Below are 14,138 nucleotides of genomic sequence, written 5' to 3'. Positions count from 1 at the left end.
CATTCATGCATTGTTGTTGTTTTTGAAATGAAAGGAAAGCTGTGGAGATAAAATGGGTGTTCAAAACACACGCCCATATCGAAAATTTTGAATTTGGCGCTTTTCTCCTTTTGCCGATGGTGCCTTTGGTGGCGCCATCTGGCTTTCTGCAAATAATCGCACACAGGGTCTGCCTTTTGTCTTCCCCCTTGAAACAAACACGTTTACTGATGTTGTCACAGTAGTTTAAATGCTGCCGGCTGACAGTGAATGTAGCTGGCGTAGTAACCGCAACCAAAAATTGTCGCAACGTCAATTGCGACCAAATCTAGAGAATTATTTATCACAACTGGCAACGTTGCCACAAAATTTGGATTTTTTTTTTTTTTTTTTTTTCGTAGCTCGTTTATGGATGCGTCTTGCCCTGTCTGCTTCTAGTTGCTGTTTCCTGCAACTTGTGCTTGCCGCTCCCGACCAAACAGTTTGTTAGCTATGCACGTTTAGTTCTCGTAAATCGACAATGATAAAAGCAATATTAGTCTTCAATAACCACGGGAAACCGAGACTCACCAAGTTTTACCAGTATTACGTGAGTACGGTCGTACCACATGAAAACTGTGCATGAATTACGGATTTTGTTTGCCAGCACCTCACTGCCCGTTAAACTTGTAAACGGTGAGGTCAGTGTTATAGCGGGGAGGAAACATTTTGTCACTGCCATAACACCAGAGACCGCAATATTTCAGAGTATTTTAGTATTTTGATGCCATCGTGCTTTACATTTTCTTGCTTTATGTTGCGTCTGTTATTTTTTGTTTATACAGCCCGAAGATTCGCAACAGCAGATCATTCGGGAAACATTCCAGCTCGTCTCGAAGAGGGATGACAATGTGTGCAACTTCTTGGAGGGCGGAACGTAAGTTACTGGACTCAGTAATTTGCACAAGATGCCAGCACACTTAGCAAAAGTAGAAAACACATTTCCCTGTTAGCTTTTATTGCGAGTCTTTTTCTTGTTGTTTTTGCTCCGTACAGCTGCATGGCACAGCTTGTCAAGGCACTGCCGATTTCAATGTTCTGGTAGTTTATTAAGTCGTTCATTGAAGCTCTATTTGTTACAGGCTCATAGGAGGCTCAGACTACAAGATTATTTACCGTCATTATGCTACCCTGTATTTCGTGTTCTGTGTGGATTCCTCGGAGAGTGAACTTGGCATTCTGGACCTTATTCAGGTGAATAACTGCTCAGTTTGTCAGAAAAAATTTCTGCAAATAGGTGTGCATGGACATGAGTTATACCTCTTTCACACAAACACTTCCAGTTCTCATTGAACTCTTTCTGCATTGAGGTTTTCAAGAAGGATTGAAGCATCCGGTGCTACATGCCCATTTTGAATGACCATTGAGAAGTTTCCTTTGTGTGCGTCATGTAATGCTGATGGCGGCAATGTCTGCTCTCGAATGTGCTTGAAAACTCAAGAGCGCTTGAGGAAGCAGCTTCGAGCCAAGCAGTCTTGGGCACAATTGCACTGGAAAGTTGCCGTGTGACAACCTCGATCTGCATTGAGTTGAATGCAGATCGTGTTCAATGAGGGTTGAGAGTGTTCTTGTGACAGAGGTATTACAATGCTTTTAATCTGTTAGAAATTTATAGGATCCAAGCTTCGTACACTCTTGTAATAGATTTTTCAATAACAGCTGGGGCACAAGGAAAATTGAGATTATTTTCTGATGCCACTGTTTAATAAAGTATGTGCAGGTGTGTGCAGAAACAGGAGAAGTTTGAAATTTTAAGGGACTCCTTAAAACAAAATAATAATGATGGGACACATGCAGAAGCACTTGTCACAGTGGTGGCACTGTTACAAAGATGCTAAGCACGAGTTCTAGGACCAAATCACGGCTGTGGCTACTTCATTTCAATGGGGACTGTGCAGTATTAGTGCATGTCAAGAACCTTTAATGGTAGAAAATAATCCAGCACCCTCCACTGTAACCCCTCTCCTAACACATCTGCAGCTTCAGGATATCAAATCCCAGATACTGTAACACCTGTTCAGCACTCTTTCAGTGCTGCCTCAGTTCAATACGACAGCGTTAAAGGCTCCATTCTCCAACAAATCTGCCATTGTGGGCATGTGGCATTGTGAGCGAAAAGTTACAAGCATGCTTCAGCAGAGGGTAGTTGGCAGGTGACATCGGCACCTGCTGGTTGCACGGTGGTTTGGTGGCGTCACGGGAACACAAAACATGGCCGAGTTCGCCGGTGCTGCCTGCTTGGGTAGCTCCTTTGTGATGGAAAGGTGAGATAGAAATCGAACCCGCCGAGATATCTGTATCCCGAGTCAGACAAGCTAATCCTAGCCACTGGTTGGTCGAAGTAGGGATTTATATCAGTGTTGGGGGATCTTCACGTAATGCTTTAGCTTACGACTGTATGCTAGTGCGGGGTAAAAGCAGGGGCACAAATTAAGGGATTAGTCGTTAAGCAAGTACCAAAGTGCACGTATGCATACAAGGATCTTTAAGAGGAGGAGCAGATGGAAGCCAATAACATTGTGGAGCTGGCGGAGCCTAAAAGTCCACTAGATTTTTTTTCGCACTTTTTTTTACACAGCCGAGCACAAAATTCAATTTGAGAGAGAATATCTGATAATTCTTTCTATAATTTTAGCTGCATAATTAGATTTATTTTTTGTCAACCAAGTACACAAGGGACCAGTAGTTGTTCACTGCACTAGGGACAGCTAAACTTTACAAAGGACTAAGCAAATGTGAGCGTAGACAACTCGGGGCTGCATTGAACTAAACATTGTATTGAGCTAAGCATATTGCTTTTCCACTCTTAGAGGGAATTTAAATATGAGTAGTGAGCATTCTTCTCTGATGGTATTGTTCTTTCAGCTTAGCACTCTTACCGTACTGGGATGGCGACAAGAAATTTTCTGTGCTGTCACAAATCTGTTGCCACATTAAGAAAATGACAACCTCTCTTCTTTTCATTATCGCACCATTTTGAGTTTGCGTCATTTTCACAAGTGCCGTTTTCATCATTTTCGCCTTCATCTGATCGGTGGAAACACACGAACCGGAAGTGGTGGCACCAGAACAGACATGCGGTTCTGGTATTTCCACCAATCAGGTGACTCGAGGTGAGGGCGAAAACAACACCTCTGTAAACGAAGCTAACTTGGAATATAGGCCCTGATCCTTTGTACTTTGCGTTTTCTTGAGAATACTGATAGAACAGCATTGGGCTTCCAGCTTTTTCTTTTTTTTGTCAAAAACCATGTCAAGCGTTGAAATATAGCTGTACTATTTGCACAAGCCCTGGGATGAAAGGCTTCAGAAGAAGTTGAATGCATCCATTTTTCTATGATGGCTAAACAGCACAACTTCACTCTTGAAAGCTTTTCATCTCTCGAAAACATACGCATAGGCATGCCTCAAGCCACAGCCTCCTATATTTCACTCGCTCCAGAGCGACTGTTCAAGATTGATCTAAAACTCCTGACTGCAAGTGCTGCTTCGTGAGGCACGCTAAAAACTAGGTGTTTACCGCAATAGAATGATTCTGTGTAATGAGGCGCTCACATTGTGAGACTGTTTAATGCGCTGCTTTTCTAATTGTGTGGTGATCTGCACTTGCGATTCTTGCCATGCGAGGTGCGCGCTTCATTGCAGAGGAGTCCCTCAGTCCTTCATTCATAGCGGCGACCACCTAATTTTTTCACTCGATACTAAGATGCGGTCGCTACCCAGCCGCCCACGCACCCACTTGGGCTACCTAATGCTCGGTAGAAGAGGCGGTCTGAATGCTCTGGGAGGTACATTTTGTTAGCTTTGTACGTACAGAGCGGCTGCAAGGAGTAGCACCATTACTGGAGGGACTTTTTCTACTACGACCTTTGGCACAAGCGCTTATTTCTGATGCATATATCATGTTCGAGTGCTTATTCTGACTTTTTTAGGCTGTAAGCATGTAATTTTATAGCCGTGCGCTTCAAAATGCCAGCTTCAGGAGCGCTGGAGAGATATTTTCTCCTTGCAGGGTGTGTAACCATCTGTGACTGCTCTTCTTGCCGTAGCCAAGTCATAAAATATTCAAGACTACGGATCAATGAATTTTAAGAGAATTCACGAGTCGGCTCAGCACATTACTGTACCCCTGTCTGCTAAGTTGACGATTATGCAGCCAGGGATTGTTGTTGGCAGCGTTTCTTTGTCAAAGGAGGTAACCTACCACTTCAATCTCATGGGGTGCCGTCATTATTGCTGCTTGAGCAGATGACATATGTCTCTGTGTTAATAAATTAAATTATTTGGATGGTAAGAAGTAGCACGAAACCACCTGCTTGCTTTGAATTAGGAAATTAAATAAGTAAAACCGGCATATTTGAATGGCACAGGCTGCAAATTTCAGCACGCATGCTGTTTCACCATAGGAACACCAACAGTATCAACAGAAAGTACAGTTCCCTAAACAACGTGCCACCACTAGCCACGTACACTAGTAGCTGCTATTTCGCCGAAGCGAGGGTGTGCTGACTCAGCACTATTCTTCTGCCATGGCCTTGAATGGGATGTTCAACATCCTTCAGTCTTGGTGCCTATGATCAGGCATGGATAATATAAGAGGATATGCTCAAGCAGCGATGCTATTGTGACAGGCTCGGCAACCGCAGTGTGTAATAATTTTCTTCCATCACACTGGAAACTTGTTACAAAGGGTGATCGAGGCAAAGCGGAAAATTAGACAAGACAAGACATGTGCACAGAAAGCTAATACCTACTGGCCACGCGCGGATAGTGACTTGAATAGCACGAGATCAAGGGGTGCTATTATGGCGTCATCTTAAGCGGCCCGCAATGGTGGTACTGTGGCTAGGGTGCTCAACTACTGTGCCCTAGGACTGGGGGTTGAAACCCAGCTGCAGTGGCTGCTTTTCGTTTTAGGTGAAAAGCAAGGCACCCGTGTGCTGTGCAATGTCAGTGCACGGTAAAGAACCTCAGATAGTTGAAATTTCTGGAGCCCTCCCTTACGGTGTCTCTCATAGCCTGAGTAGCTATGAGCCCCATAAACCAACCAACCAACCAACCAACCAACCAACCAACCAGATCTGATGCTTCCAGAGGTGGTCACCAGCTGCACTCATGCAGTATAAAATTTTGAAAAAAGAGCATTTTTTGCATTGTTTTTCCTCTGGAACTCTTTTTACATACATATAATTTCTAGCAGTTCAACTTTCATTTTCATCAAAAACTCCAGCTGGAAAACTTTATTTCAGTATCCCTGTGACAGAGCTTTTGCCTTTTTTAATTGAAATTGATGTGATGCTTGCCAGAGTGCATTAGATTGCGGATTGCGCCCCTTTCACATGTGATGTATTTGAATGTCTTCGTTTTTTTTTTTTTTTTAATTTATTTATGCAGGTGTTTGTAGAAACACTGGACAAGTGCTTTGAGAACGTCTGTGAATTGGACCTGATCTTTCATGTGGATAAGGTAGCTACTTCTCGATTTTGCTACTCTTACTTTATGTGCCTTTCATAGTAAAAGTGAGATTGTTCCGTTAATCTAGGTGTCTCTGATGTCACCATTGCGCTTCGCAAGTTATCACATTCAACAGATGGATAGTACCACCGTGAATGTGACATCTAGGCCGTATCATTCTAAATGGGCTGCGAAAGTAGCATTGCTTTTGTGTTTCTTAACGCTTTCATGACCAGTTTCACGGTTCGAAATTTGCTGTTTGTATGCTATGTGCAGGTGTCCACAGAATAATTCGGAGCATTGGACAGGTGGAAAGAGTATAGCTACAGTCTTTGCATGTGCGACTTCCCTAACTAGTGAGCGGCGTTCCCTAGCGAACCTGTAGACTAGTGCTGCACTACTACCGGTTTGCAAGTGCTAGGGACCCTCCAGGCATCGTGCAGAGAGTTGAGTGGCTGTGGACACTGCAGGGAAAACGCTGTGTGCCATTTAGAGCAAGTCATCATTTGGCGTGATTATTAACGGTCATGGCATACAAAAGTGATGCTCCCCTTCACTGTGTGTGACCTCCACTGTCTGGCTAAACATCGCACTGGCAGGAAATTTTCATTTACTCCTTTCACTGTTCATTTGCGAGATGCATATATCGTTAGCTGTTATACTGATATATAAAGAGTTTGTGGAAATATATCACATTCTTGCACACAATATTATGTGCACTATGCCACAACCCAGAATTCGGGAGGCCACTTTCACCGAGGTTCAGAGACATTTCTATATTGTCCCGCTAGCTTTACTGGTTGCTTCTGTTGACTCACGAAGGCCAATATTCCCAAGCTATACTCTTACTCATGCATCCGTGTTTGTTGGCATAGATCAATCCCTTATTTAAGTCTTACTGTGCTCGAACATAAATAAATACCAGTAGCATAGAAGTAAACAGCGCGAGAAGTGCAGCACAAGTGTGGGACAAGTTTATTATCTCTACCACAAAATAAGTTTTTACAGAAAGTCGATTCCCTCAAATCTGATTGGCATATGTCTCGCCTGTTGTCAGTAAACTGCAAATGCACCACCTAAATATACGGCAGCTTCTATCCAGCGGGGTAGAGTCAAATTCTGCGCATCCCTCTATCTCACGCACTCATCAGAAATGGCGTACCATAGCTCGTCTACGCTGGTAGCCCCCAGACTCTTGCTGGACAAATCGTTTCAAGGCGCCCAACACATTTTCAAAAACGTTGAAGTCCGCAACCTTGAGGGCAAACTCAATGATGTGAGCAGCATGTTTCTCAAAAGGGTTCGCACAGCTCTGACGCTGGGTACAGGGCTGAAGACGAGCTGGAAGTAGAAGCACCTACCCTCTAGTGGGCCCACTAAGGCGTATGGCAGTAGATGGTGGTCAATAATTTTATAGCATGCATGAGCTGTGAATAAACCCTGCATTATTTTCTGTAACAGAGATGCTCTGCGCTCTTACTGTTAACTTCCCCCCACTACTTGTAAAGTCTTCTTGGGTCGCACGCAATAGGACTTAAAAAAACAACTTATCTGCATCAACAAATACGGACACACAATTGAAGGTAAAGCTGGGAACGCACCAAATCTTATGTGCAAGAACTTGGCGATAAAGCATAGGCTACTTCATTCATCTTTACCAACAGTTTCATCGCCACTTATTTTTTTCTTAGTAGCCTATGTGCCCCAACTCAACTCAACATCGCCACTTTGTTACTGCTGCTTATGGTAAAAGTCATATTTCTTTTCAAATCATTGCATTCATTGGTAAGAAAAAAAGGAGAGAAAAGGGAAGAAAAGAAGCTAAAAGGAGCAGCCACTGCGATGTGAAAACAGACAGCAGAACGTATACATGATTCAGTGAAGTGTGGCGTTTGCGCTCCACGGCTCCAGATAACAGCAGCAAACTTGCCACAGGCTGCTTGCAAGAAATGATAACTTGCTCCTGACGGCGACAGCATCAGTTGCCCAGTTTTCATGACCTTTCACCTCACCATGCAACCAGGTCCCTAGTGCTTTGTGTTGGCACCGCTGCGCTAGTCTCTGTTAACTAGAAAATGAGGCTTACTTCATGAGAAGGCCGCACATGCACTGACCGTGACTGTATTCTTTCGCCGACGAGCAACCACCTGTGCAGTGCCCTGAATTCTTCTTTGGGCATCTGTACATGGAGGGTGGGACGTGGAACTTGAATGCGAAGTTTGATGTCAAATTTGTTCTCGGTAGCCAGTGCTTTCTGGTCGAAATGTTTGGCATCACTTAGAGTAAGCTGTGCGAGGAAAAGGAGGCTTTAATGAATGACTTCCAGCTAGGGTCTAAAAATTCCTGGTTTCATATCTTAGAATTGCTTAAGGAAAAATGGGAAGACATTTGCTGGATAAAAATATTGTTTGCTGTCCTTGAGCTTCAAGTCTGTTCGAGACTTTTGATTTGGTCTTTCAAACAACTAGAATTAGTTTGGGGAATGCAACAAGTGATAATATTTTTAAGGCGAATGCCTTTAATACCTCATTGTTGTCGACAGAAGGTTGTTAGCAAAGGTGTCACGCTTTCGAGAGCGAGAGTTAAAAATAAATTAATAAACCTTGTCTCCACCGGGAATCAAACCTCCATTATTTGGAATCCCCAGCCCAGTGCTTTACAAACTGCGCCACGCCCTGGATCATGAAACGCTCTTCATAATTCTTCTTGTTTACTGTAAGGATGATAGTGGGATTCCGCGAGTGATAGATACTGTGCCTTTCCTTTCGCTAAACAAATTGTAGAACACCGGTTAACTTTGATGCATTCAATGAAATGCTGGTTGTGTTTGACAAGGGGCGCGTCATGTACCGTCATGACTGGTCATGACGTCACCAGGCGATTCATACATATATGAAGCTGACCCCGCCGGGCGTCCGATCCAGGCGTCCGTGCGGCGGCTTTCATTTGCCGTCTTCTCGAACGCCGCACCACACCGCAAACAGAAGCAGACCCAGATGTCTAGGAGACATTAGTACAGCAGGAATCAGCGGCGTTTGAAATTGATTTACAGTGTAGAAAAGGCACAGTATCTGTCATAATTCTCCGCTGACACATGTACCAGGCAGTAAAGGAAGGGAGGAAGGTGGGAGAAAGGTGCCGTAGTGGAGGGCTGAACTTTTGTATTGGCTCTTGAATGTGGGTATTTTAGGCTTTATAATGTGGAGCTAATCAGTTGTTTCTTTGATTTTTTCAAGATCACCTCTTCTGTTTCCTAGCCATCTCGTGAGATCCTCAAGCGTGTGGTTCAAGGGTCTTTTTTAAGGTTGATTTTTGCGTGCTTTGAAAAATGGACTACACTATTTTTCTGGAGAAAGAGCTAATACACACCAGCATTACTTTTGCTTTATTTGCATATTTTACAAACTTGGAAAGTAGGAAGCAAACAGAGATCGGCTTGCACGTAACCATTTGTGCACATGGAATGTCCTACAGGTTACTAACTTCCCAGTTCATAGCTTGCGGCACATTGCATTAGTTCTTTTTATAGTGACTTTTACGTAATAATTTGAGTGCTCAGCTTGTTTCATTAATTAACCTTGACCTTGTTTACAGACTAATTTTCTTGTAGGATTTTGCGGTAGGAAGCATTCAGTGTAAAGGGACTACTTCAGCCACTTCAAATTCAAATTGCCCCAAATGCTTCCTTGTTTCTTTTATTTATTATGGCCTACTACTTTGTCACTTGTTTGATCTAGGTTCAATGTGGATTCATTGGATGTTATATTTACCTGTAGCGAACACATAAATGTTTATTTTCTTTCATTTTTTGTTAAAACTTTCTCTGAAAAAGATGTAACACAACTAGCCGATACAGTAGATTAACTTAACAGTACTACTATGTGCAGTTGTCTCATCGTGACTTGAGAGATAAACTATGAGTTTGGGAAAGTAGCTGCTTTTAAAGCCCCTTTCTGTCCCGCTGGTGCATAGAGTAATATGGTAGCTCAACGATGTGGTCACTGGTGCAGTAAAGAAGCTTGCACATTCAAAAGAATTTATCTTGGTGTCTTTTTACGTTTCGTTTGTAGTTCTCAGATTTGAAACAGTAGGCAAAATATGGTTGCCATTTTTAACATTGACGCTGTTAATGGTTCACTTGGCGTGTGAGCAGTGTTACCGTTGATGCACAGCATCGCAACCATCTCGTGGTGGTCACGCGATTGTGATGTCACCGTCACATGCCATCGTGTGAAACCCTGTGGCCGGTGACATCACTGGCAGCTGGGCTGTTCATGCGCATTGAGGAGGCATAACCTTAGAGGAACTTTTTTTGTGTTGCCTCTGACTTCAATATGTGCCCTCTCCTGGCTGTAGGTTCACTACATTCTCAACGAGCTTGTCATGGGGGGCATGGTCCTGGAAACCAGCATGACTGAGATCATCACACGGATCGAAGATCAAAACAAGATAGAGAAGCAAGAGGTATTACTGCATAAAAAAGCCGGAAAAAAAAGACACCAGTGTCGGCTCTTGGAGATTCCCTTTCACCTTACACTTCTCCCAATGTCACCTACTCAACTGCGAACACTAAAAGAAGCCGTAATTCAGTGGACTTAATAAATCTAAGCTTTGCTATTGGGCATGCTTGGTTGCCACCAATGTGGCATGCTGAAACATCAGTCTGATATTTTATGACAGTTCCAGCAGTGAGTGCAAGCAGGAAATTCCAAACTGTCGGGTAGGACTGTGGCCAGTTACTGTGTTCTTCTTTGTCACTGTTGGGAACTACAGGCTGTTTGCCTGTTCTGATATAAACGTGATAATGTTGGCTAGAACTGGCTGCATACAGAAAAGCACCTTAGTGGGGTGACTTCTTGCTCCAAAGTCGCAATGGTGGGCCAGGGGCAGATCTATGGAGGAGGTGGATCGAGGTTGGGGTCTAGTTTTCTCTCCCATGTGACACATTTTGCATAGAAATGTCATGCTGAGCCCCCTCCCCCCCCCCACTTCCTTCTTCGAAAACTAACCAAGAAATTCATTTTCAGGTGGGTTTCCCCCTTCTAGCTGCTCCCTCGGAGGGTGACCTATAAACCTACCCCTGTTCTATGCCTATGCTTCATAGCCCTCCAAAAGCTCTCACACGCACCTGCAAGACAAATAGCTCTTGTAAATTTGGTTTGTCGAGAAGGGGGATGGATAAACAACCTTGTTTTTCCCTATGGGGGTGCCGGAAATATATCCACTCACAGAAGCACTTTCTGGAGCTGAAATGTGCATGTACCGCTGTGTATAGTGTCCTGCTCCGGGTATGGCAGACACTGTGTACTTAAAAGCTTCTGATGTTGGGGTCAGTTTATTCTTTGTGCAAAAAAAATTAAGAGCTGAATCTTTTAATGAACACTCCGGTCAGCTTGCAATCCACACCATTGGTTCAAGCAGCCAAATGAGAATCTGTGCAGATTACACGAGCGTCCCACCATCTGTGAAGGCCTGGAGATTGTCTCGTTCCGCCCCATCAACACAAGTAGCAGTCTCAATCACAAGGTTTCCCTAGCTCATTCGCTGCTGAAGGGACTGTGACAGCAGTTCCGTACAGTTTTCATTATCATGAAATTACAATTGTTTTGCCTTTTGTGGCTTTGTTGACAATCACTGGCAAGGCATGCATATATCGCTGAGAAATTAAGATTTAAATATGAAAAATTTTTCCTCCACTTGGACATAAACTCATAACAGTAGCTGTGATGTCGAGAGAATCATGGACTGCACAGTCATTGGCCACATTGGATGGCAGTGTGCAGTGTGGTCCTGCTTCAGAAATCCACTGATAAATATATTACTTGATGTCATCACAGTTTGTGAAAACAGCCTTTGACAGCAGTACCAGTACTACATATTATGACCTTTTCTAGCTTGTAAAAACCCTGTTTTTCAGTTAGAGTAGACTCTTTGTCAAGAGAACGTGGGAACCAATTTGTGTAGACCGACTTTAGCTTGCCATGTCTTCCCATTTTAGGTATGTCTCTCACCTGAAATTTCAAAAGTGTGTTTGAGAGGTTAGGCCTGGACATGCAAGGAGGTGGTACTCCTGCTGCAGTTGTCTGCATTCAGCGGTTGCTTCCTGACATTAGAAGATGACACATGCTTTGGCTGCAAGTCTGAGGTTGCTTCCTTAATACTGTGAGACAAAAGAGGGAGGGGCACATCAAAGCTGGCCAAGCCATCGATTTTGCTTGTGTAAAAATCGGCAGTCAGGAAGATAGTGGGTTATTGCTTTAGTTGAAGAGATGAATGTTAGCAGTACTAGTAGCTGTCTATGCAATATCTTTGGTACTTTCGGTGTGTAGTGTATTCTAATGGAGAAAAAAAAATTAATTGCTTAATTGCTTTTCGGATCCTGATTGCATCGTAGCTCGAGTTCGACTGTCAGTTTCTGCCCTCGCATAGGAAAGATAGGCCTTGTGATGGTTTATAAAAGTTAGGCTCTGAGGTGTCTTTGACATGGTGTTTTTGAGTGCTGCCTGGATTAATTCTTGAACATGGTTTACATGCACACTTCTGTGACTGCCCATTCTGCATCCTGCTTGCAGGCGGGCCTCTCAGCTGCTCCTGCAAGGGCTGTTTCAGCCGTCAAAAACATGAATCTGCCACAGCAGATCAAGGACATCAAGCTGCCAGATCTGCCGTCCATCGGAAATCTCAAGTTTTAGAGTATGTTGGGCAAGTTACTCAGTTTGCATAAAGGAAGCATACCAGGGTACTTAAGTGCCCCACTAGTGCTTCCTTAGATAGAGTGGATATCCCTTAACGGGCACTTAAGATAACTCGACCAACTCTTTGTTCGCAGTGAAATTTGATTGTTCAGTTTGTTTTCACTCTGTAGACTTTTATTTAGCACCAAAAAAAAAAAAAAACTTGTTTACTGCATAGAAAATCTTAGTTAAAAATGAAATATTTTTCCCACCACTTGACTCAAATTCTTAGCGCTGATGATATGCTGAATCTATTTCAGTGTGCTTCGCAGTGTAGTCTAGCCTTGGGGATGTGCATAGAAGCTAAAGAATGTGATGTTGCTGCTTGTAAAAATATCTGATTGTGGTGATACCTGTACTTACTTTTTTTTGTATGTGGGTGTCGATAGCGTTTTGGTCCACATTCTCAGAAAAAGTCAGCATATCGGACGAATTTTCTTAATGTGTTGAGAGTTGTCACATTGCCTCGTGATGTCGCACACCCAGGTGACCAGTCATCACTGGGCAGGGTCATATGATTTTGTCATGTTATCAGGCTTTCGACTAACCCACAGAATTTCACAATGGAATTGGCAGGGGGCAGTTGACTGGTTATATGGCAGAGTTCTGCAGGTTTGCAATGACGTCCACAGGGTTGCAAGATTATGAAGTGCCTCTAAAAAAAGGGAAACGCTTTTGCTGAAAGGCAAAAGGCTGCTAAGCAGGATCAAACCTTTGGGTCGCGAGCTGAGTGTGCTACATCTACACCACGGAGGAGCTTTCATTTGGTGCAGTAGTTTTGGGGCCATATGTAAGTGCCTCTTACGGTAGGGTAAGCAGCAACCACACATTACATGACAACAACACTGCATAAAATTAAGACCACAAGTTAGTACTACTAAGCAGCCTCCCTAAGAAGCATTATTACTTAGCTATGCTATATAATAAATCTAAGCAGCATGACTTTGCCCTACCAGTAGTACTGCTAGTTAGTATTACTACTGATGACTACTATTTAGCATATTATTAAGTATATTATTTAGCAACAATGCATATGACAATGCTGCATAAACTCTTAAGGATACTTAAGCATGCCCCAAGTTTTACCTTTTCAAATTTACAAAAGCTTCTTTTTTTTTTTTCTCATCAAAGCAGTGTCTTGGTCGTTGCAATGCAGCAATCAGTTGATAAGCCGACTACAATTTATTAGTTGCACTGCAGCTTTCGTTGTTTGATTGCATCGTGTGAGACTTGATGGTACCATGCTGATGATAATATAAATCATCTTTCATGATGCTTCATGACATTTCAAAAAATGTTTTTTCTGTTTACTTACAGGTACGTCCAAGCACGGAGAAAGTTTTTTTTCTTCTGTGAAATTTTTGCCATTGCATTTAAACCTTACGCAGTGATATCTCAAGTATTTTTGTTGCCTGTAAATAAAGCAATCTGAACAGCGCTGGCTCTAGTATTCTTGTTGTCATTTGTCCAAAACATTTTTATTGAAGCCATCAGAAGTGACCAGGAGGAGACAGTAGGACAGTAGCATGAAAGTTGTTGATTGCTCTGGAAGGCATATATAAATATGGATGCTTTTGGCGTTATTTTTAAGCTAGAACGCCGGAAAGGTAAGAGGTGAGTAAAACAGCAGCGGACGTTTTTAACCCTTCAACGTGACTGAACGGAATGGCTGTGAAGCATTGTGAAGTGACCACTGAAGATAAGAGCAGAGTGCCAGGCGAGATTCGTACAGTAAAGAGATCTGCAAGCATGGATGCGCAAATTTACTACTACAGAAGTTACGTACCAAACAACTAGTTACTGGCGTATTGACATTGGCCTTGGTCAACGTTACTTTGGCCTTGGTATTTTCGCGAAGTGGACCATGAGTGGACCATGAATGACGTGGCCACAAGCAAAACCGAAACTCAAAAACGTCCGCGAAAGCTGCGT

At 43.1% G+C, this 14,138-nt stretch overlaps 1 protein-coding gene across 1 annotated transcript; it reads left to right on the top strand.

Moving 5' to 3' along the window:
• Positions 1 to 366: 366 nt before the first annotated feature.
• On the top strand, positions 367 to 13,648 carry or (AP-3 complex subunit sigma-2 or). The gene is made up of 7 exons (XM_084607054.1): positions 367 to 568; positions 804 to 895; positions 1,101 to 1,212; positions 5,413 to 5,484; positions 9,829 to 9,936; positions 12,045 to 12,165; positions 13,524 to 13,648. The coding sequence occupies exons 1-6, from the start codon at positions 500 to 502 to the stop codon at positions 12,162 to 12,164; spliced, it is 573 nt and encodes a 190-aa protein (XP_084463180.1). The 5' UTR covers positions 367 to 499; the 3' UTR covers position 12,165; positions 13,524 to 13,648.
• The last annotated feature ends 490 nt before the right edge of the window (positions 13,649 to 14,138 follow it).

Source organism: Amblyomma maculatum, chromosome 6 (genome assembly GCF_055883805.1).
Source record: "Amblyomma maculatum isolate TAMU_Amacu chromosome 6, ASM5588380v1, whole genome shotgun sequence".
In the NCBI taxonomy this organism is placed as follows: Eukaryota; Metazoa; Arthropoda; class Arachnida; order Ixodida; family Ixodidae; genus Amblyomma; species Amblyomma maculatum.
Note: the sequence above shows the minus strand (reverse complement) of the source record. Positions and strands in the feature narration are given on the sequence as shown.